The sequence below is a fragment of the Nannospalax galili genome, unplaced genomic scaffold (assembly GCF_000622305.1).
Source record: "Nannospalax galili isolate Female #2095 unplaced genomic scaffold, S.galili_v1.0 scaffold74, whole genome shotgun sequence".
In the NCBI taxonomy this organism is placed as follows: domain Eukaryota; kingdom Metazoa; phylum Chordata; class Mammalia; order Rodentia; family Spalacidae; genus Nannospalax; species Nannospalax galili.
This window is the reverse complement of record NW_008335376.1, coordinates 644,903-666,844: the sequence shown is the minus strand read 5'-3', so window position 1 is coordinate 666,844 and position 21,942 is coordinate 644,903. Positions and strand designations below refer to the sequence as shown.

General features: G+C 37.3%; 1 protein-coding gene across 1 annotated transcript in view; it reads left to right on the top strand.

Annotated features, from left to right (window-relative positions):
* Window positions 1-21,942, top strand: part of Ptprr (protein tyrosine phosphatase receptor type R) — a 322,756-nt gene that overhangs the window by 259,103 nt on the left and 41,711 nt on the right. Inside the window, exons 7-10 of the mRNA XM_008830048.1 lie at window positions 5,820-6,006; window positions 7,294-7,378; window positions 18,582-18,661; window positions 19,080-19,217. Coding sequence (XP_008828270.1) covers window positions 5,820-6,006; window positions 7,294-7,378; window positions 18,582-18,661; window positions 19,080-19,217 — 490 coding nt within the window. The remainder of the gene's footprint in view (window positions 1-5,819; window positions 6,007-7,293; window positions 7,379-18,581; window positions 18,662-19,079; window positions 19,218-21,942) is intronic.

Here is a 21,942-nt window from a genome sequence, read left to right as displayed (position 1 = left end):
CCAGTTCCACCTATGTGAAGATAAGTCAAAGGTCCTGTTAGACCATGGTTGTCTTTACTTGGAAGAATGGAGGAAATGATTCCTCTGTGTTGACCCTCCTCTTTGTAGACTGGACACTCATACAAGTCCATTTGGTGGGGTCTCCTCAGCCTCCTTGATCAAGAGGACAGGTGACCTAACCCAATTACAGGACATTTTGAGAGATGCTCATAGTCCCCTGGAACTAGTCAACCTAGGAGGGCAAGGAGCAAAAACTGTCCTTTATGTCCCTCTGACCAAATTATTATAGGCCTCAAAGTATGTCTGTTAAACATCCAAGAAGGTTAGTTCCACCAGTCTGGTACTTTTAATTACTGTGTGTCATGTAGATAAATCTTGGGCGAAGACCAGTTGTTCTCAGATAAACCTTACCTAGACATATATTTCTTGATCTGCTATGTATAATTTGTCAGTAGGTTGTAGGAGTAATATGGTTCCCTCTGGTTTTCAAAACTAGCTAGGCATTATTTGTCTCTTGCGTTGTCTCACCCCTCCATCATGGTTTTCCCACCTAAGGTGCCCCCATTTCCCCCCTTTCTCCCTTAATAATACCCTTCTCCTATGGTCCTACCTCTCTTGAGCCCCTTCTTTCCCAATAAAGGGAAATTTTTTAAATAATTGGGTTATCAAAAGGGATGTATTTCTCTTGAGTGACAAATGTGTAGATTATATCCATTGATTTCAAAACATTAAAGTTAATCTCAGTATAAACACTTTGCCCATTCTTGTGGAAGTCCCCAAAGTAGATCCCTTAGAGAAATGCAAAAAAGTGACAGTTACATAGAATTGTTTATTGTTACCCAAATTTAATAACACTCTTGCATTACTTTTTATAAACAACTTACTTGCATCATCTCATATATTTCCCTTTAATAATCCTCTGAGCTACATATGTTTGATTATTCACTTTAAAAAATATTTTATTATTTTTTATTTTATGTGTATGAGCGTATTGCCTGCATATATGTAAGTGCACCCATGTTGTGCAGTGCCTGCAGAGGTCAGAAAGAGGATGTTGGATCCCCTGGAATTTGAGTTACAGGTGGTTGTTAGTTGTCATGTGGGTGCTAGGAATTGAACCCCGGCCCTCTGTAAGAATAGCCAGCCAGTGCTCTTAACTGCTGAGCCATCTCTCGAGTCCCCTGATTATTCATTTAAAAAAGTAAGAAAAGGATAAAAAATTGAGATGCAGAGAGACTAAGCAGCCCTAGTCGAAAGGACATGGAGAGGCAGGATTTGCGCCTTAAAGATAAAAATCTGTATTTGAATACTATTCTGCCTCTTCGTTGCATTTCAGTGATCTTGACTCTTTCTCTCCCCCCAAATAGTTGATTTCTACCTCCATGTAGTGCACATAAATAGTCTGATATAATCACCATACTAACGCTTTGAGAGGCAAAGCAAAAAGAGCTTGTGCTTTACATTCTAACTTGAATCTTTGCTCCACAACTGCGTTTCCAAGTTGGTTATTTCTCCACCTGTAAAACGGAGCAAAACAGACTTCAGAATACTGCTATGAATATTGGCATACCATATGTGAAAGTGCTTTAGAACAGTACTTGGCAAATAACATATTTAATAAACATTCGTTTCCGTTCTTCCTTCCCTTGCCAAGCAGAAGTCATTCTCCCTTATTAAGTCAGTTTACATGGAAACGCTTTCATGGCTCTCAGTCGGCCACAGAATCCTTAGAAAACTTGCTCATTAAAGCAAATGGACCTTAGATATGGGATGTCAGAGGTTTGGGCTTCCAGGTGTGGGCAGGGCATGCTATGGGAAGCCGGAATGAAGTTGGTCTGCACTGATGCTGTGATGCCCTTTCTGGATTTAGGCAGCTCCTAATCGCCAGTTTCTACAACCCTTGCCTCCCTCTCATATCTCCTACGAAACTCACTCTCCTACCTCTAAAACACACTTTACACACCTGAGCTCCAGCTCAAACTTCTCTATTGTTTCTCAAAGCTGCCCTGTCATGCTTTTCTGCCACACTCTTTCTCCTCCAAGACTCTTCCTCTGAAAAAACCATCTGCTAAAAATTTTCCTACTGAATCTCTTTAGCGTCAGGGCCGGATTCAATGACTCTTATTTCATACAGCTGCCCACCCTAGGTAGAAGAAATCATCTACTAAACCTCCGCTGCTCTGAGTGTCACTCCACTGGCAGACTGAAGGCACTTTTGTCACTTATGGATGAAAATTGGATAGAATTTTGCTTTAAAGCGGCCTCTGGTTGGCAATTCCTGAAGCAGTATCCCCCAACTCCTTACTGAAATATGTAAAAAAAACAGCAAAAGCCAATTTTTCACAAATAATTCTAAAACTAAGACAAACCATTATCAGAACCAGGATTTCCTGTGAAACTGAAGGTCAATATCACTAGATTCAAAAACTTTAAAATAAAAAAAAAACTGCTTTCTCACTAAAATAGATTGAAATTCTTGGTCTGAAAACAGAACCATTCTATGCTCCTCCTCAATTACATGCTTCCTACTCAGAAATACAAGGACCTCTATCTTTCAACCAACAAGAGCCAAAAAAAACAGACAAGCAAATAAACAAGCAGACTGGTACATAGACCTTCCTATGGGGTAGGCAGTATGTCATGAAATCCAGAGATCCAGGATGCAACCACTCTTTTCCTAACTTGTCATCCAAAAGAGTTAACAATAATAGCAGAAAGGGAAAATGTCTTTCAGGAGCACTCCAAAAAAGAACAAGGCATGTCATTAGTGAGTATGTGTGTGTGTGTGTGTGTGTGTGTGTGTGTGTACTACCCTTGTGTGTGTGTGTGTGTGTGTGTGTGTGTGTGTGTGTGTGTCTGCATCAGAGACCAGAGGACAATATCTTCAATCGCTGTTCATTTTAATTTTTGGGACAGGGTCTCTTACTGAACCTGGAGCTCATTGATATAGCTAGGCTGTCTGGCCAATGAGCTCCAGGGAGCCATCTGTCTCTATACACACACACACACACACACACACACACACACACACACACACACACACACACACACACACCAGTGTTGGAGTTACAGATGCAAGCTGCTTACCTGGCACTCTTTATCACACGGGTCTTGGGGATCTGAACCCCAGTCCTCCTGCTTGCATGACAGGCACTTTATCCACTGACCCATCTCCACAGGCCTTCAATATTAATTTTTTTAAAGTCAGATGTGAAGCTAAGTATAAAATTGTAAGAAAGAAATATTGATAAGATCTACAATAAAGAGTTGTAATTATGAATCCTTTCACTAATGCAAGGACTGAAATATTTCAAGTAAAACATTTAGAAATTAAGGAAAAATGCATGTAGTTACTGTGAAAGGTTCACATATATATCAGGCTTTAACAATCCAGTAGGAAAATAGTAAGGAAATAATATGCTAGAATATCATCTTTAAAATATAGAATATTGTAATAAATAAGGTACTTACATAATAATTATATTAGTTACCAGCAAATTTATCTGTGAACTATTCAGAAAAATTTACCACAGTGGTTCCTTCAAAGAAAGAATCAAGAACTCACAACCACTAGAAGTCCTGCCCTTTCCAATTTTCACAAGCTGGAATGAGAAATTAATAAACAAATTGATGTTTAGACACTTAAATACCCATCTAATTCTCTTTTGATGTGGGATATATGGTAATAGAAAGATAACAGGAAAGTAGAAATGGAGATTAACTGGGGACAGAAAAGAAACTAGCCAGAGAGGGAGGGGTACTGGAGAGAGCTATGGAGAGAGACAAATGAAACAGTTTACGTGACACATGTGCATGAAGATGCCATGAGATCCATTACTTTGTATTCTAACCTAAGAAGCTAATTTAAAAATTGTGCTGCTTATGCAATTCTGTCAGCCATGAAAAGTGACTAGGGTGAACCAGACATAGACACCAAATGAGGGTCTGGTTTACTTTGGGCAACTCCAGGAAAAATTCCTTCAAAAAACAGCCCCAACCCTTCTAATTTGGCATTAGAACTCCAGCTAGCTCAGCACTGAACTAAGGAATAACAACAAAATGCCATTTTGGCCATTTTAAAGCATATAGTTTAATGGCAAAAAATAAAAATAAATATCCATCAAGTGAAAACAAGAATTAAAACTATAATTACTAGCCAGGTTGTGATTAAAATAACATTACCTATCAAATTATAGACTGCCATCAAAGACCACAACAACAGAAGATTCACACAAGTGAAAAATATATAGTTTGGGATTTTTGGAGACTTTTATACATGAGGACTGCATCTGCCTCATTTCCACGCCTCTGTCTCCCTCCAACTCCTCGTATGCCCTCCCAATTCTCTCAATTTCTTGCTCTCTTCTTTGATTAATTTTGTTATTTATACATACATATATATATATGAATGCATTTTTCCTGATCAGTTTTTCTAACTGTATAGTCTCACAATTTCCCATTGCTTAAAATTGACCTCCAAAGACATAACTATTTTTGGATGTGTCACTCCACAGTAAGTAGATAAAAACACATTCAAAGGGATTGACCTGCTGGGCTTACAGTGTCCTCTTACTGTCTTTGCTCTCAAATTTTTGGCCTGCTGCTCCCTGCTCTCCTCTTCTGTGGGACATCAGCCACTTAGCACTCTATTTAATCTCCTGACACATGCCTTAGTACTTGAAATTAACAATTGTTAACACAGTTTGTGACTTTAAACTTCAGCGTCTCACATGCTATTTTATAGGAACATCCACGCCGCCACTATTGCCATGTTATTTTGCAGTTGTGCGCCACACAGCTAATGTAACTGGTAAAACACTTACATCGTCTGCACAGTAACCACTAGGTCTGTGTAATCAAAAGACCTTAGCCATACTTCCCAAAAGAAGAGGAAATTATATAGAAAAGATAAATTGAAACTCAGCTAAGAGGTCTGTGATCTCTATGGTCTCTTATAAGGTTCACAAAATTAAATAAATAACAGTCACACATATACATGCATACACTTAGGAATACAGGCTACAAAGCTATCTTTTGATTTGGTTTCTTTCTGTGGTTTTTTGTTGTTTTTCTTTTTTTCAAATAGGGTTGTCTGTAAACTTACTATGTAACTGAAGATGACTTTGAATTCCTGATCCTCCTGCCTCCACCTCCTAAATGCTGGGATTACAGACATTTATCACCACACCTGCTTTATTCAGTGTTGGGGATCAAACTCAAGAAAGAACTAAGTGACTGTGCAGACATTTATCACCACACCCAGGACAAAGGGTTTACCCAAAGGTTACAACATATATATATATATATATACTTCAAATTCTATTTTAATGGCCAATGTGAAGTAAATTAGATGTTGCTATTTTAATTTGTATTGTGTTTTCATTAACAAATTAACATTTTATTTATAGTACTTTACATGCTATTTTAAAGTATGTATATATGTTGTGGAATTGCTAAACCTTTTAGTGACTATATGATTTATATGCTGGATTTTCAGATATACATACATATTGTTTTGTAACACATATGATTTCTCAATTCATGTGTGTTCACATCTTTTTTACTTTTTTATTTAAAAATTTTAGCCATTCTTTTACTTCCGTAACAACTCATTAATAACTTACAGTAGATGCTCTAAGTTCAGAGTTATTTTCAACATTAAAATTGTCAATTTCCTATTCAGGCACTACAGAGTTGCTATAGTCAGTCATGATACAAAAAGCATATATATACGTATGTCACTTATTGCTGTAAAACATATCACTGAACTATGTCCTTGTACAAAAAGACCAATTCATGTCCATTTTTTTCCCATGTAGGCGAGGGTCCAATGTATCTCTTACATTGGACATGAGTAGCTTGGGAAACGTGGAACCCTTTGTGGCCATTCCAACCCCACGGGAGAAGGTAGCCATGGAGTACCTGCAGTCGGCCAGCCGAGTTCTCACAAGGCCACAGCTCAGAGACGTTGTGGCAAGTTCACATTTACTCCAAAGTGAATTCATGGTGAGCCTGCTATTTATTATTCAGTCTTCAGAGTTTTTTTTTAAGCTTCTTTTTTAATTATTTTATTATTTTATTTTATGTGTATGAGTGTATTGCTTGTATGTATGTGAGTGCACCGGTGTTAGTCTTCAGAGTTTTTATATTCTAAGCACTAAAGCTACTTATGGAAATGGTACTGCCCTGCACTCAAGCAGTGTATAGTGAATAAATGGCTGCAGTCCAAAAGATAAAGTGCCATGGCTCTAGATCCACCTTCTGCCTCATCGACTCATTAGTGTTCAGACTTGAATGCAGTACTTAACTGAGGCTGAGTATGTAAGAGTTAGCCAGATAATGCAGTGGCACAGAGGAACTGGGCAAAGAAAGGAGTAATTCAGGAATGAGAAACTGCTTTTCTGACTTGTTTGGGGAAATAAATTGTTCAGATTAATTGAAGCGTTGAAATTAAGATGGAAAGTGGCAAAAGTTATGCCTTCGAAATATAAAAGAGAAAAACGAAATGCAAATCTTAGCACATGTTCAGGGTTAATCTCGTTAGGACCTAATCTCGTTTTAAGAAGCTCTGCATCTGCAGTAGAAGAAGGCACTAGAAAGGAGCAGTTTGGAGACTCTAGAGATAATCCTATGAAACTTGGAACTCAGAAGGCAGGCCCACACTAAATACTCTCAGGAAAGTTGAGAGACTCTGAAACACTGGACAAAATCTTGGCTTCATTAAGTGAGTAATGGAGAAGTCAGGGACAGTGCTCCAGTCTCTCTTCCCCTCACTAAATGCATTCCATTTATATCCAAAAATGAGAGTGCAATTACAAAATGTCAAAAGAAATTCCAATATACTGACCAACAACAAGAAAAACTCAGTCCCTCCATACTTACCACTTTGAGAGGGAGTTTTTAATTATTCTACAAGAATCACAATTGATATTAAAAGAATGAAATTTTTGCTATAAAAGTTTCAAAGAAATCTGAATAATTAGTTATTTACAAGTGTATCTTCCAGCACCTATGTCACAACAAATTCTTAAAATCTAAGCAGAGTATTTTATATCTCTCTAGTGACTATGTGTAAAATAATACTTTCAACACAGAGTGCTGTTTCTTAGAAGCCAGCTTGACAGGGTGCATTTAGCATGTTTATGAAAGGAAGGGGCTAGTCAGCCAGAGGCTGTAGTCTGTTGTTTTATATATTACTTTGAAGTCCAGGAAAGCATGGATCAAATACCCCCCGTGAAGATTTTCTTTGTGTCAGCATTAGATATACTAATTTGATATCATTTATTTTTTCAGGAAATACCAATGAACTTTGTGGATCCCAAAGAAATTGACATTCCACGTCATGGAACTAAAAATCGCTATAAGACTATTTTGCCAAGTAAGTTTCTAGAGTTAATAATTTGCATTGAAAACACTAGTCTTCCATTCACTTCTACCTTACCCTTTCCAATCATCACAACACTCTCATACACACCAAATTTGGATATATATATATATAATCAAAATCCTCTGAAATCAGTAACTTTATTTCATATTACCTTCATCATAATGATCAGTTTGCAATTGCAGTAGATGGATGTTTCTAAAACAATACTGTGTTACACATAATGGTCAATTAATTTTCATTATGGTGTCAAATAATTCTGTGAAGAAAAAATTGTTGAATGCTGCCTCAGACCATATAAAAATTAATTCAAACATGGATCGGATACTTGCTTATAGATAGGAATCAAAATAAGAAAACTGTTAAGAAAAAATGTGTAAATATGCATTATTTTGAATCACCAATGATTTCTTAGATATGTTACCAAAGTACAAGCAATGAAAATAGAAATAAAGGGGCTGGAGAGATGACTCAGTGGTTAAGAGCACTGGCTGTTCTTGCAGAAGACCTGGGTTCGAATCCCAGCACCCACATGACAACTAACAACCATCCATAGCTCTAGTTCCAGGGGATCCAACATGGGTGCACTTACATACATGCAGGTAATACACTCATACACATAAAATAAAAATAGATTTTAAAAATTTAAAAAAAAACAAAATGATATAAATTTCATCAAAATTTTAAAGTTTTGTATTTCAAATATCATCATCAAAAAGTGAAAGACAGAGCCAGCGAGATGGCTCAGTGTGTAAAGGTGCTTGCCCCAAGCCCAACAACCTGAGTGTGATTCCTGGCGTCCACATGGTAGGAGAGAACCACCTCTCACAAGTTGCCCCCTTTCCTGCATAGGTACACCATGGTATGCGTTTGCATGCACATGCTTGCCCAGCCCCCCCCCAAAAAAAATAAATAAAGGAATAAAGAGATAAATAAATGCTATGAAACATTTTTAAGTGGAAGACTATCCACAGAGTGGATTAAATACTTTCAAAAAATACAGTTAATAAAGGGACTTGCATGCAGAATATAAAAAGTACTCTTACAACTCAAATAAAAACAACCAAACAATTTAAAACTTGGGAAAGCACTTGAATAGAAACCCCTCTAGAAGGTATATAAATAGCTAATAAGCATGTAAAAGATCCCTTTATTAGTCACTAGAGAAACCAAACCACTTCAGAAAGACTGCAAAGTGACTGGGCTGCTTAGTCTGTAGCTCCTCAACAGTAAACACTCAATGGGACCTGGGAATACAGCTCAGTAGTAGAGAACTTGCCTAATACTCATGAGACCCTGGATTTGATTCCCCAACACCGCAAGAAAAAAATTCCAAGAAAACCTCAAGTTACTATTTGACCCATTGGATCTACTGGATATATCCTAAGTATATTCCAGTAGAGACAAAACATGTCCACCACAAAATTGTATACAAAGTGTTCTTAGAATTCTTATTCATAGTAACCAAAAGGTGGAAAAAATAAAAATGTCTGTTAACTAGTGTTCAAATCAATAAATTTTAGTAGAGAATGAATTTAAGAAGAATAAGGTATTAATGCATCCTTTAAAATGGACAAACCTTGAAGATATTAATATTGAAGGAAGAAATTCATAAAATAACTCATATTTTATTATTCCATTTATACAAAATGCACTGACAGTCAAATCTATAGAGACATGAAGCATACTTGTGATTGCCTAGTGTTGGGAGAATGACTATTAAAGTGCTTGGAATTTCCATAGGGAAACTAAAAATGTTATAATATTGATGAATGTAATATTTGCACAACTCTTTGGAGGAAAAGTAACTCCAGGGTGCACAGCAGTGGATGTGTGTCTGGAATGTGAATCATATCTGAATTAGGCTGTTACCAAAAAGCTTTAGTGTGCAGAACATCGCCTAGAATCCATACTAGAAATGCCCAGCCCCGTGCCCAACTCCAGGAATTGTGAATAGTCTGCTGTTGAGCCCAGAAAATAACTTCTAGCAAATACCCAGATGATTCTGGTAAAGCTGATTCCAGATACTTTGAAAAGCAGTACTATAAGTTATGCTAAAACTAAATTTAGCTTCACGGAATTTATCATCATCGAGCAATGAGCTGTGTGTCAGGATTCAGTAAGGAATGAGAAAGTCTGTGAGACTAAGGAAGTCGTGGACTAGAGAGTAAAGATGCGTGTGCACAGTGTCCAAACCACTGCAGCCCAAGTGAAGCAGTAAACAAACACATCCGGAATTTAGGCAAAATTCACACACATTTCATGGCATTAGCTCTTGAAAGATAAACCACAAAAACATTAAAACTATTGACATAAGTGAGCAATTGAGTTGAAAAGTTCTCAAAAAAAAGTACAAGTGGTCAATAGATACATGAAATTAATGTCCATCATCCTTCATCTTCGGGGAATTGCAAATCAAAACGACATTGAACCACCTAAAGTTGACACATGCCTGCATCTCCAGCACTCGGGGCTGAAGTGAGGGGACTGCCTCAAGTTTGGGACCAGCCTGGGATACACCGTAAGACTATCCCAAAAAAAAAACAAAACTTGCTTTGAGTTTCTAGCTTACCCCAGTTAGAATGGAAAGTCAAATAGTATGAATATTGGCTGGTAAGAATGTAGGGTAAAAAGCATTTTCTTGTACACTATTGATGAAAACACAAATTCATTCAGTCACTCTGGAAATCAGTGTGGATGTTCCTCAAAAAACTAACAATAGAACTACCACATGACCCAGCTATACCATTTCTGAATGTATAGCCTAGGGAACCTAACTCAGCATACTATACATACGCCCATTTTTATTGTGCAACAACTTGAATCAACCAGGTTCTAGAGATGGCATAGGTGCCCACCAACACATCGATAGTGCAAGTGTGGTGTGTATATACTATGGAATATTATTCAGTCATAAAGAAAAACAAGAATACCATTTACAGTAAAGTATATAGATCTATTATTGTGTTAAGCAAAGTAAGCCAGACTAGAGGGCAAATGTCGTGTGTTTTTTCCTATGAAGAATCTAGATGTTTTTTAAAGACATAAACATAGAAGACAAACTATTTCAGAAGAGAAAGAGGGCCATCAGGGCATGAGTGGAGATAAGAGAGGGCAGCTGAGGATCAATAAGATCAAAGTGCATTACATACACATATAAGAATGTTACAGTGACTATATAGTGCATCTAATTATACAATTAATACATACTCATTTAAAAAAGGAAAAAAGTACTGCATTTAAATAGTATTAATTTCATTATTATTAACTCAGATACAAAATAAATTCTCATATTTGTGGCAATAGAAATACTAAAATTGAATAATCAAGAATTATCATCAATTGTGTCAATAGTCTTCCCCCTCAGGCACAAAGTCACTCCACTGTGACATTTTTAACTAATATTTCTTAAGATAGAGTTCAATATTTAAAGATATTTTATTTATGACTAAAACTGGTGGAAAGGGATGAAGATGAGGTGGCCTCTCTCCCTCATGCTCTCTTTCTCCCCACTTCCTAAAATTGTCATATAAAATATATCAAATACTATTGTGGCATTTGTATCCACTGCTATTTTTGCCTATCATCTGACTTCGGAAGGATCTGGGATGTGTTGGGGTGATTTAAAGCCCAGCCTTCTCTATTTCCTGCCACAGGGGATATCGGACAAGTTATCATAGTCCTGTGTCAGCTTTTCCATTCCGAGAACTGGGTGGACCACTTGAGCCAGGTCACCTGTGCTGACAACTGATGCTACAAATGATGGGTTTTTCTGTGGAAAATGTGTGTAGCCTGACAGGTTCACCCACCCTTACTGCACAAAACGGAACTTAAAATGTAAAGTTTAGACAAGCCACACCATTGGCTCAAAAGTATCAGAAAAGACTGGAAGAGATAGACAAAGTTACCTTTTGCTGTTTGTTTTAGACTTAAATATGTGATAAATGTGAAATGTTAAATTGATAATTAGAAAATGATCAGGGTTTTAAGTAGCATGCTTGCCTTTATTGTTTTTAATATATTCTGTTCATATTCAGACCTCCTTCCCCAATCTCTAGACCCACCTTTCTATCCCCTGATTTCATGTCATCTAATACTATTTCTTTTTTTAAAGGCCTATCAAGTCTAATCTGTGTTCTCAAATGCTCTTGGGTGTAGGTCTTTCCATTGAAGTCTGATCAGCCTCCCGGGTGTAACACCCCTGAAGAAAGCTGTCTCTCCTTCTCCCAGCAGCTATCAATTGCCAGTAGATATGCAGCTGGGGATTTTTGCCCACTTCCCCCATACATGCTAGGATTTTGTCTGGCTTGGGCTTACACAGTTCTTGTGCATGTTGTCACAAGCGCTGTGAGTTTACATAAGCAAGTGCCCTGTGGTGTCCAGACAACAGTGTTTCCTTACTCTCATCTACCACCTCTTACAATCTCCACACTACCACCACCCTCGACTCCTCCCCCCACACACACTTCCACAGTGATCCCTGAGCCTTGGAAGGAGTGATTCATTACTGTAAAAGCATCTCAAAATATATCCATATACTATATAAAAGACTTTAAATGTAGTTAACCTATACAGGTAGTTCCGTGACCCTACTAGACACCTAGTCTAACAAATAAAAAGCCTAAAGCTAGGATTGGACTCTCTTTTGGAGTTGTTGCCTTTATTGCTTTAACCCATAGTAAACTCTTCTTAGTTTTAAAAGCTTGTCCATCTGTGTGCTCTTGTAGGGCTATCCAATTTTTTGGATATTTTGCAGCAGTTATATGGATAAACAACAAGCAATTAAATTGTTGCTATTTATTTAAGGATGGTATCTGGCTCAGAACACCCTAAGTAGCAGATTAAGGTGCTGTGGTCAGGGTTGTGTCAAATTGTCTTGCAATATAAACAAACATTAGAGGAAAAAATGTCTGTATCTCAAATCATAAATGATAAAAGGCCTAATGAAATAGCAATATGAAGTTATAACACACAACGGGGTATATTAATAAATATCATAATCATGTCTTCTATTTAGTCAACTTATTTATATAAACATAAAGCAATATACATAAAACTTTAAAGCTCTGTATACTCTAGCCACTATTTCTTATTTAAAGTGGTGATATCTAGTAAAAATTCTCAATTAAATTGTTTTTCCTCTTCTATTTACATGAAATGCTTACCACAAGGTAGCTATGCAAACAAGTGAACCAGGCAACAGGTTACATAACTAAAGCAAGAGATTAGAATTAGCTTTTACTTCCCACTCTCACAAAACTCTTAGTGTGCGTACAGGCTACTTAACCTTCCTTTGCCAACCTTTTCTTCATCTCAGAAAGATGGGGACAAAAGTTATTAAATGTGCAAATGTGAAAAATTACTAGCAGAGTTCTAACAGTAAGTTCTGATTAATAGTAAACTAGCATTAGTTTCTATTTTCTTTCCCAACCTAAATGATGATGGGTCTATCCTTAACCCTAGAAAAAATTCCAGAAAAAAAGGAAGCCCTGTATGTGGAGAATTCCATTTCAAAAGCTGAGTATTAAAAGCCCCATTTTCTCTTCTGGTTTTCATACAATTCTTTATAATTTTTTATTTTTTAATTTTTTAATTTTATTATTTTTATTTTTGTGTATGAGTATATTGCTTGCATGTATATGTGTACCTATGTTGTGCAAAGCCCACAGGGGCCAGAAGAGGACATCAGATTCCTTGGAACTGGAGTTATGGATACTTGTTAGCTGCCATGTGGGTACTGGGAATTGAACCTGAGTCCTCTGGAAGAGCAGTCAGTGCTCTTAACCACTGAACCACCTCTCCAGCCCCAATTGATATGATTTTTAAAAGTGAGTTTCCATGTAAACAGCATCCTGCCTTGCTGAGATTAGTTTGTGATGATGGAAATAGTGCATATTTCTAATATAAAAGCCAGTAGCCACATATGGCAATTGAACACTTGTAATGTAGCTAACACAACTTACAACTGTATTCAATATTTTATTTTACTTTAGTTAACTGAAATTTAAGCACCTGAGGGTGGCTAATGGCTGCCATGTTGGACAGTGTGGTCCTGGGGTCTTCTCACTCTTTTTCAGTAACGTCAAAGATGACTCCTGATCACCGTGATTGTGTATCTAAACCTTTCCTCCCACTTCCATTTCTCTTGAATTCATCCATGAAAACCACCATTCGCCTACCCTGGCTTTGCCCAGGACTAACAGGGATATACTTTACCCCAACTAACCACCTTTCTTGACGTCAACCCTCAAACACATTTCTTAATGGAATGAAAATCTTAAGCATATAATCACTTTTGGTAAAATCTGATCTTACGTCAATCAAAACACTGACCCAGGTATCATTTTGTCTGCTAAACAGAAAACTCAAATTGCAACAGGTATTTTTGGGAGACTGGGGTAGACAGAGTTCATAAATACAGGCTTGGGGGAGCAAATCTATAATTATGTGCAATATTGTTAAAGAAAAAATAAAAAAGGAAGAAGATAAAGAGATAAGAATTGATAAATGATACCACTTAGTAAGAGTCACTAAAATAAATAAATGTAAGATAATTTTCAAAATAATAAATAAAAATTAAAAAGTATTTAGAAACCTCTAAATACTTGGAAATTACTACAAAGTACTAATTTCTGGCACAAATGTAATTAACCTGATAGGGAACCACTTCTGAGTAGTCTGTAGGGTTACCTGTAAATTATATGCTTCATAGAAAACCTGAAGGAAGTGGGGGCCTTTTCTCAAGCTGGGGTAGTTTCAGGCATCTGTGGAAGCACCAGGAACTCACGGATACTAAAGGAATAAGGTTGTGTTGTCCTCTTTGCTATGAAAATTTTTAAAAATCTAAGAAAGTAAAAAAGCAGTGTTTTACAATATTTTACTCAGTATAAACCCTATAAGACATAAAATTAAATGAGGTTTTAACCTTTAAAAAAGATCTCCATTTCATTATTAAAATACGTAGTTTCATACAGAAAAATTCATTTTTAATGCAATTAACATTAAGATGTTTACACATGTGTTTCTAATCTCTATATATCTGATTATTACTGGTCACAGTCAGTTGCCTTCTGAGCTCCTTGGCATCTGAGCGTGGTTATAAAGTTGTCAAGTAGATTTCAATGGCAATGTTTTTCACATTTACTAATTATTAAGGAGCAACTGTAAACCTAAATATTTACAGCCAATTTTGAAAGAGATGCATCTTAGCTCAGAATATCGTTATTGAATATGTCAATGCTGATGTAATGAAATGCTTCTTCTAAGTATGTGGTTATTAAATAAATAATTTTTTTTTAAAAAGTAGCAACTTGCCACACCTGTTGGAGCTTTAGTTATAGTACTTGGGAGGCAGAATCTCTGTGAGTTTGAAGCCAGCTTGGTCTGCATAGTGAGATCCAGGCTAGCAAGGGCTACATAGTACATAGTACGACCCTCCTTTGAAAAAAAAAAAAAGAGCTGGGGGCTGGAGAGATGGCTCAGCAGTTGAGAGCACTGACTGCTCTTGCAGAAGACCTGGGTTTGATTCACAGCACCCACATGGCAGCTGCTAACCATCCTTGGCTCCAGTTTCAGGGGCATTGCGCGACACAGGTGCACTTGCGTGCATGCAGGCAATACACTTGTACACATAGAGTAAGAATAGTGAATAGAATATTTTAAATTTTTTTAAAAAGTAGTGTTTTTGAGTAAGTAATGGAAATTATTCTAAAATTATTCTAGACTCAAATGGAAATTGTAAAGAATGCAGAAGTGGATGAATCATAGCAAGGGTCTTGCCACTGCCCACTGATGGCAAGCAGAGATGTAAGCACTTAGAATGACAATACTGAAATAAAAGTCAGGAAGCCTGAGCCACGAAGGAGATACTTCATTCCGTCTGCAAAGACCAGGGCTTCAAAAAGATGCATTTGGTAGACTGAGCCCTGAAGACTGAGGAAGACTACTGTGCAAAGAAGTCAGAATGAACAGTATGTGTAAATGCTCAGAATCTAAAAGAGATTGCCCTTGATTCATGGAACTAAATCAGATGACACAGATGGGAAAGTGGCTGGTAATATGGCCGTGGGTAAAGATAATTAAAGACTGCTGTACTCCACTATGGAGAGTTTGGGATTCATCCTCTATGCCTGCACTATCTTGAAGAGCAATCACTAGCCACTTACAGCTAAGTAAATTCAAATTTAAATGAATCAAATTAAATGAAGTGAAAGCTTTAATTCCTCAGTTCAGATGTGGAGTCCTCAATAGTTACATATGGCTAGTGGCTGCACAGGATAACTAAGGACAATTTCTTCCAAATAGCAAAAAAGATTTAGATTATACCATGTGTTTATTACAGTGCCAGAGAGAAAAAAAATCAGTACATTAAACAATTTAGGGCTATCCAGGCTGATCAAAGCACTGTGCATATTCCAGTGATGATGCTCCAGAGCCTCGGGGCTTGACTGGAGGCTGACAGGACTATTTCTTACTATATTGCTAAAAGTCTTTCTTTGTAGAATTTGATCCCTACTGGACATGTGCACTCTAACTCAAAGAACCCTAAATTTAATTTCTGAGCATATAAATTCTCATATATAATGACTATTATATATATATAGTATATAATGACTCCCTAGGCAGAACTGATTTCTGACAATACTATTCCTTCCTGAAATACTTTTCCAAATATATCAATACAACCAAATATCAAATACAATCAAATTACAAGTGGTTGAAATAAGTTGGAACTGTATTTCCTGTTCAAGTAGAAGGTTCCTGGGTTGATCTGGTGGCTTTTCCACATTGTGCATCAAGAATCTTCTCTCTGGTTAGGGCACTGTTCTTCTTCTTATGGTCCAAGGTGCCCATCACCAGCCACAATAATGTCCCCAGCAGCAGCACTGCCTGGGAAGTGGAAGAAGGAAAACGGTGCTTTTCACTTTTTCTCCATGATCTTAAAGTCATATCCATCGCCCCTCACATTACAAATGACAACTTGGTCATTTGTAGATGTTGTAACAACTGCAAGAAATGGTAAGAAGGGGAGTTATACAGTGTGCATCCTACCAGGCTCCCAGCCAGAATCTGGGATCTTGTTGCTAAAGAAAGATGGGGAGACCAAATACCAGGAGACAGCTTGCTCATAACATCTGGATGTGTGTGTGTCTGCATCTGGTGGTAGAACACTATGCATATTATTGTGTGCTTCCGTGGATGACAGCTAAGATGTCAGATGGCAATACACATGCTTGGCAAGAGCACTGCACAGCTGTAGGCCCGATGGACCCCTCCCCAAACTATCGCTGATGGAATGTGTTCACTGAGTACTGTTTATGTCACCATGGCTCCTCTTTCTGTGTTTTTGTGATTTTTGTGTTCTGCAAAGTTTTGATCCTCTTAATTGACAGATGTGAAAATGCAGCTCAGGAAGGTTCAAACTCTGTTAGAGGGAAAAAGATGGAAGGATAAAACGCAATCTGTCCATTGGCATTATGGAGAGCGTGATAAATATACAACAGGGAGAGACTGAGTTTGGTAAAGAAGAGATACTAAAGTTACACTAATTGGAAGATACTTCCTTTAAACTGAATACAACATTATGAATACAAAATTAGGTACAAAGTCTTTAGTTGAACGAGCCTGTGCATGCAAGGGTGAATCTGCCCCTAACCAACTGTGGTACAAAATGTAGAGACTTGTCATGACTTCAGAAGAGCCTGGGGAAATGAAGTGGGTTTGAATATTAGTGCCAGCTCCCTTTCCCATAGGATCTATACTATGAAGGATCTAGTTGATAAGGCTGACATTGAAAACATTCCCAAGGGCCCATCCCCTGCTCTAGATTGCTTCAGAACCATTTGTACATCAGGATCCTTTAGGAGAAAATCCCTTAAGTATTCAAGGCTGACATCCCAAGAGGACCATGTACTGAGCCCCAATTCCTCATCCACTGTCACATTAGACCTGACTCAGATAGTCCTTACTGACCCACTGAGCATCTTTGTAGTCATCTTGCTTCTTTCGGGACTTCCAAAAGGATGCAGGAAGAACTTTTGCAGTGTTTTGGATGAAACTGAATGAGGCCTGCCCCTAAGAACAGGATCCTTTTCCAATGGATCTTTGGAACTTGAAGAAATAATAATGTTCACTACTTAAGGGAACATTATTGATTAGACTTTTAAAATCAAATAATTTAACATCTCTGTTTTACCTTGCTTTAATAAAACACTCTGACCAAAGCCAACTTGGGGAGGAAAGGACTTATTTCATTTTACATATCTAAGGTACAGTTCATCACTGAAGGAAGCAAGGCATGGACTCAGGGAAGGAACCTAGAGGTGGCAACTGAATCAGAGACAATGGAGGGAGACTGTTTACTGACTTGTTCCTCTGGGCTGTGCTCAGCCTGCTTTCTTATACAACCCAGGACCACCTGCCCAAGGGAGGTACCACCCATAGTAGGCTGGGCCCTCCCACATCACTCAGCAATCAAGAAAATCCCTCACCGATTTGACCACAGGCCAATCCAATAAAAACAATTACCCAACTGAGGTCCCCTGTTCCCAGGTATGTCAGGTTGACAACTGGAGCTATCCACAACCTCTAAGAGCAGTCTGCCATCTACTAGTAATCAATAATGTTGTTACTTTATGAATAGACTGACAACTCACTGAAATGAATTGTGTTCATCTTTGTATCCTCCTCTTTCCTTTGCTTGCCCCACTCTACATCTTTATGCTGATAGCACATACTTCATGCTCTCAGGAAATCAAGGGACGTGGTTAGAACACATGCTGGTAGGGCCAGGCCAGACTAGGCCCCGAGGGGCTGGATGAGAAGAAATAGTGAAATGGAGAAATGGGAGAGGGCATCCCAGCTCTTCTCTGAAGACATAGGGGAAAAGTGGGGATATGGAGACCTAGAATAAATTCCAAATCCAAAGAAAAGAGAGCGGTATAAATGAGAGAGGGAGTGAAGAATCAGAACTTTACTTCAAAATGCTGTGATTTCCATCAGCATCAGGGGCTGAGGTGTGTCCAAACGTCCCTCTATAAACACAAACAGATCAAAAGACGGACACACGTGCACCAGAAACAAAGACACCTGGCAAATGTGCCTTTGACTTACACACTTCTCTTTGCTTCTTACTGACGTTCTAGAGATTTTTTTAATTAAATCTACTTAATGTGTTCTTTCTTATTTTCTTCATTAGATCCCCTCAGCAGAGTGTGTTTAAGACCAAAAAATATAACTGATTCATTGAGCACCTACATTAATGCTAATTATATTCGGGTAGGTAACTACAAATTTCTTTCTAGTTGGCATGCTGACTTGTTATTTGAAATTGTTGGTTTCATCTTTTTTCCTCAGTATAAAGTTTGAATTAATTTGATCACTGCTGTGCCTTGGGGTATTTGTTATAGTCATACCAGCACTGTTGATACGTTGTTTATATTGAGTATTCTTTTGCTGGGAGCCCCTCACTCTGGACTCCATGTGGATGCTCTGATGAGACTGAACTTTACAACCCTGGTTACCAAATGCCAAACTGGATTTTCTGGAAAATACCATATGCATCTCACATCAATGAAGCTCCTAAAACCCATGCTGCTTTTAGACTACTAAGCTCTGTTCTGAAGATCATTCCCCCTAAATGTCAACTGCAGTCCATAAACATATGCCAATATGTTTTTCTTTTTACTCCAACTAGGGTTACAGTGGCAAAGAGAAAGCTTTCATTGCCACACAGGGACCCATGATTAACACCGTGAATGACTTCTGGCAGATGGTTTGGCAGGAAGACAGCCCGGTGATTGTTATGATCACAAAACTCAAGGAGAAAAATGAGGTAGGACTCTGAGCGCTATACATGTTCTACTATTACAGGAGAGACTTGGGGTAAGGAAGAGCACCATGTGCCTGCAACAGATTGGATAGATGGAAATTTTGAAACATTAAAAGTCCAGGTCACTTTACACCTCCAAACACTAGTGATTGGTATTATTCTCTGAATGACAGCTTTCTTTCAGACAAGATAATATATGCAGCATACATATAACTCATTTGCACATATGTATCTCAGTAAGGACATAAAGGGCAAGGAAATAAAAACTTGCTCAGAAAATAAGTGATTTTAAAAACTTATTAACCCATGCCATTCTGGTGGTTGGGAATATATCAGTAAATAAAATATACCAAGATCCCTCCCATTGGTAAATTTTAGCTTCCTAGTAAGGTAAACACAACAAATTTATCAATAATGTAGTCTAGTAGAAGAGATGGATGCCTTTGGAAGCAAAACATAGGCTAAGAGAACGGCATATGCTTAGCAGTACGATGGGGAAAGGGAGTGGGTAACAGCGTGAAGTAGGGCACAGGGTGGGGCTCCCTAGGAAAATAAGACTGTAAGACGCATTTGAAGGAAGTGGTAAGAATAAAACAATCTCCAATGGCTTCGTAGTAAGAAATCCAAATAACAGAAAAAATTAGATTTTACTTTTGCACTCATCATCCTTTCTGAGGATTTAGCTTGCTCAATAACTTATTCTTCATCTTGCACCATAAGAACAAAATTGAGCAATTCCTGAAGGCTGCAATTCTGGGTACAACTTATGTTTGGGGCATTTTACTAGAATAATTTATAGTTTAGTTTTAGTCAATATGTGTTTTTTGTTGTTTTCTTGTTAAAATTACTATACAAAATCTTTATGTATTAGTTACTTTTCTGTTGTGATAAAACACCATGACCAAAAGTGACTTATGCAAAAAAGAGTTTATTTGGGCTTAAGGTTCCAGAGAGTCCATCACAGCAGGAGGCATGGCAGCAAGCAGTAGATAAGATGGCAGTGGCAGAACAGGAAGCTGAGAGATCACATCTTCAATTGCAAACTCTCAACAGAGAATGAACTGGAAGTGGGGTGAACTTGCAAGGCCGGCCCTGGTAACACACTTCCTCTAGCAAGGCTGCACCTCCTAAAAATTCCATGACCTCCCCAAACAGCACCACCAACTTGAGACCAGTGTTCAAATACTTGATCCTGTATGGGGGACATTTCTCATTCAAACCACCACACTTTGATAATGAGAATTTAGTGAAACTGGGCCTTCCCTTGTTCTCTTTTGATTGATTTCTAATACTGCTACTAGTTGAGAGAATGTAAGCTCACAAACCTAAAAGCATGTAAAAGTTTGCTGTTTTCTTTCTTTTTTTTTGTATAATAAATGAAATGTGTCCTAGAAAAACCATATTATTTTAGCAATAGTTAAAGTTATATGCCCAACTCTTTATATATAGCTTCCTAATAAACACTTATCTATGACTCTGATGTGAATGCTTCACGTGACATAGTAAAAATAAACCATAATAATCTTGGCCTTTTCACACAGTGTCACATATTAAGTCAACATATTAAATCATTGACAACGCCTGCATAACTCTTTAAAATGCATGACATTTTAGCCTTATGGTAGAAGATTCAAGTTTGAAAGGCATATTCCCTGTGTATGTACATCCGCACATTACATGTAGAGAGTTTTTGTAATACGGTATCCACTGAAACTGAAAACCCCCCTGCTATGAAGTTATACAGCATAAACTGTAAATATCATGCATAGCAGAACTTTAAAAAAAAATCAAAGGAACTTCCAAAATTCCAAAATTTACTTCAAAATTTCAAAACTTAAATAAAATATGTAAAACCAATAAATTATGGGTTGCTTATGTTTATTGACCTACAAGAATTAGAGACAAGTCCTGAGCTTACAGGATCCAGGAATCACAAGGTTAGGACCTTTAAAGATATGCCTTTGGTGAAAAAGTAAAACACGCAACTAAATCTATCTACCAAATTAGGACTTTAATAGGAAATTAATTTGTCTAAATCTGGCTTTCTTATTGCATAAAAAGGGTGTCTTGATTAATCAAACCCAAGAAACCTCAGACCTTAAAAACCAGAAAATGTCAGATAAAGCAATTAATATAAGGTGTAATACCAGGTGGGCGATGTTCTGTGCACTTTGTAAAACAAAAGCAAAAACTTTCTAGATAGATACACTTTTGGGATACACCTCACAGAATTTCCAGAAAAAAAAAACATTCAGAATTCAAAATTATGAGACACACAAGTGAATAAAGACATTACAGGGAAAAAAATCAGAAGAAACAACCAGTAGTAGAAGTAGACCAAACAACAAACTAAAATGACAGAAATTTCAGAGGCTGTAAACAAATAATTTGGCATGTAAAATATAAAATGTATTTTAACAAAGTAACAAGTATCAAAAAAGACTAGACAGATTTACAGTCAAACCAAAAGTCACCAGAAATAAATGTTATATAAAACATAAAGATGAAAAGATTTTCCTAGCCAGGATTGTAAGTCTAGACACAGGTGAATAAATAACTAGTGAATTAGAATACAGAACTGAAGAGAATACCTGGGATCTGAGAAAAGCAGAAGGGCTGATAAAACTAGAAGGTTGTATTTCAATGTCCCACATGTGCTTAATTAGTGTCTCAGAAGAAAAAAATTAATAATAGGAAAAAAGATAATATTTGAAGATATAACATTTAT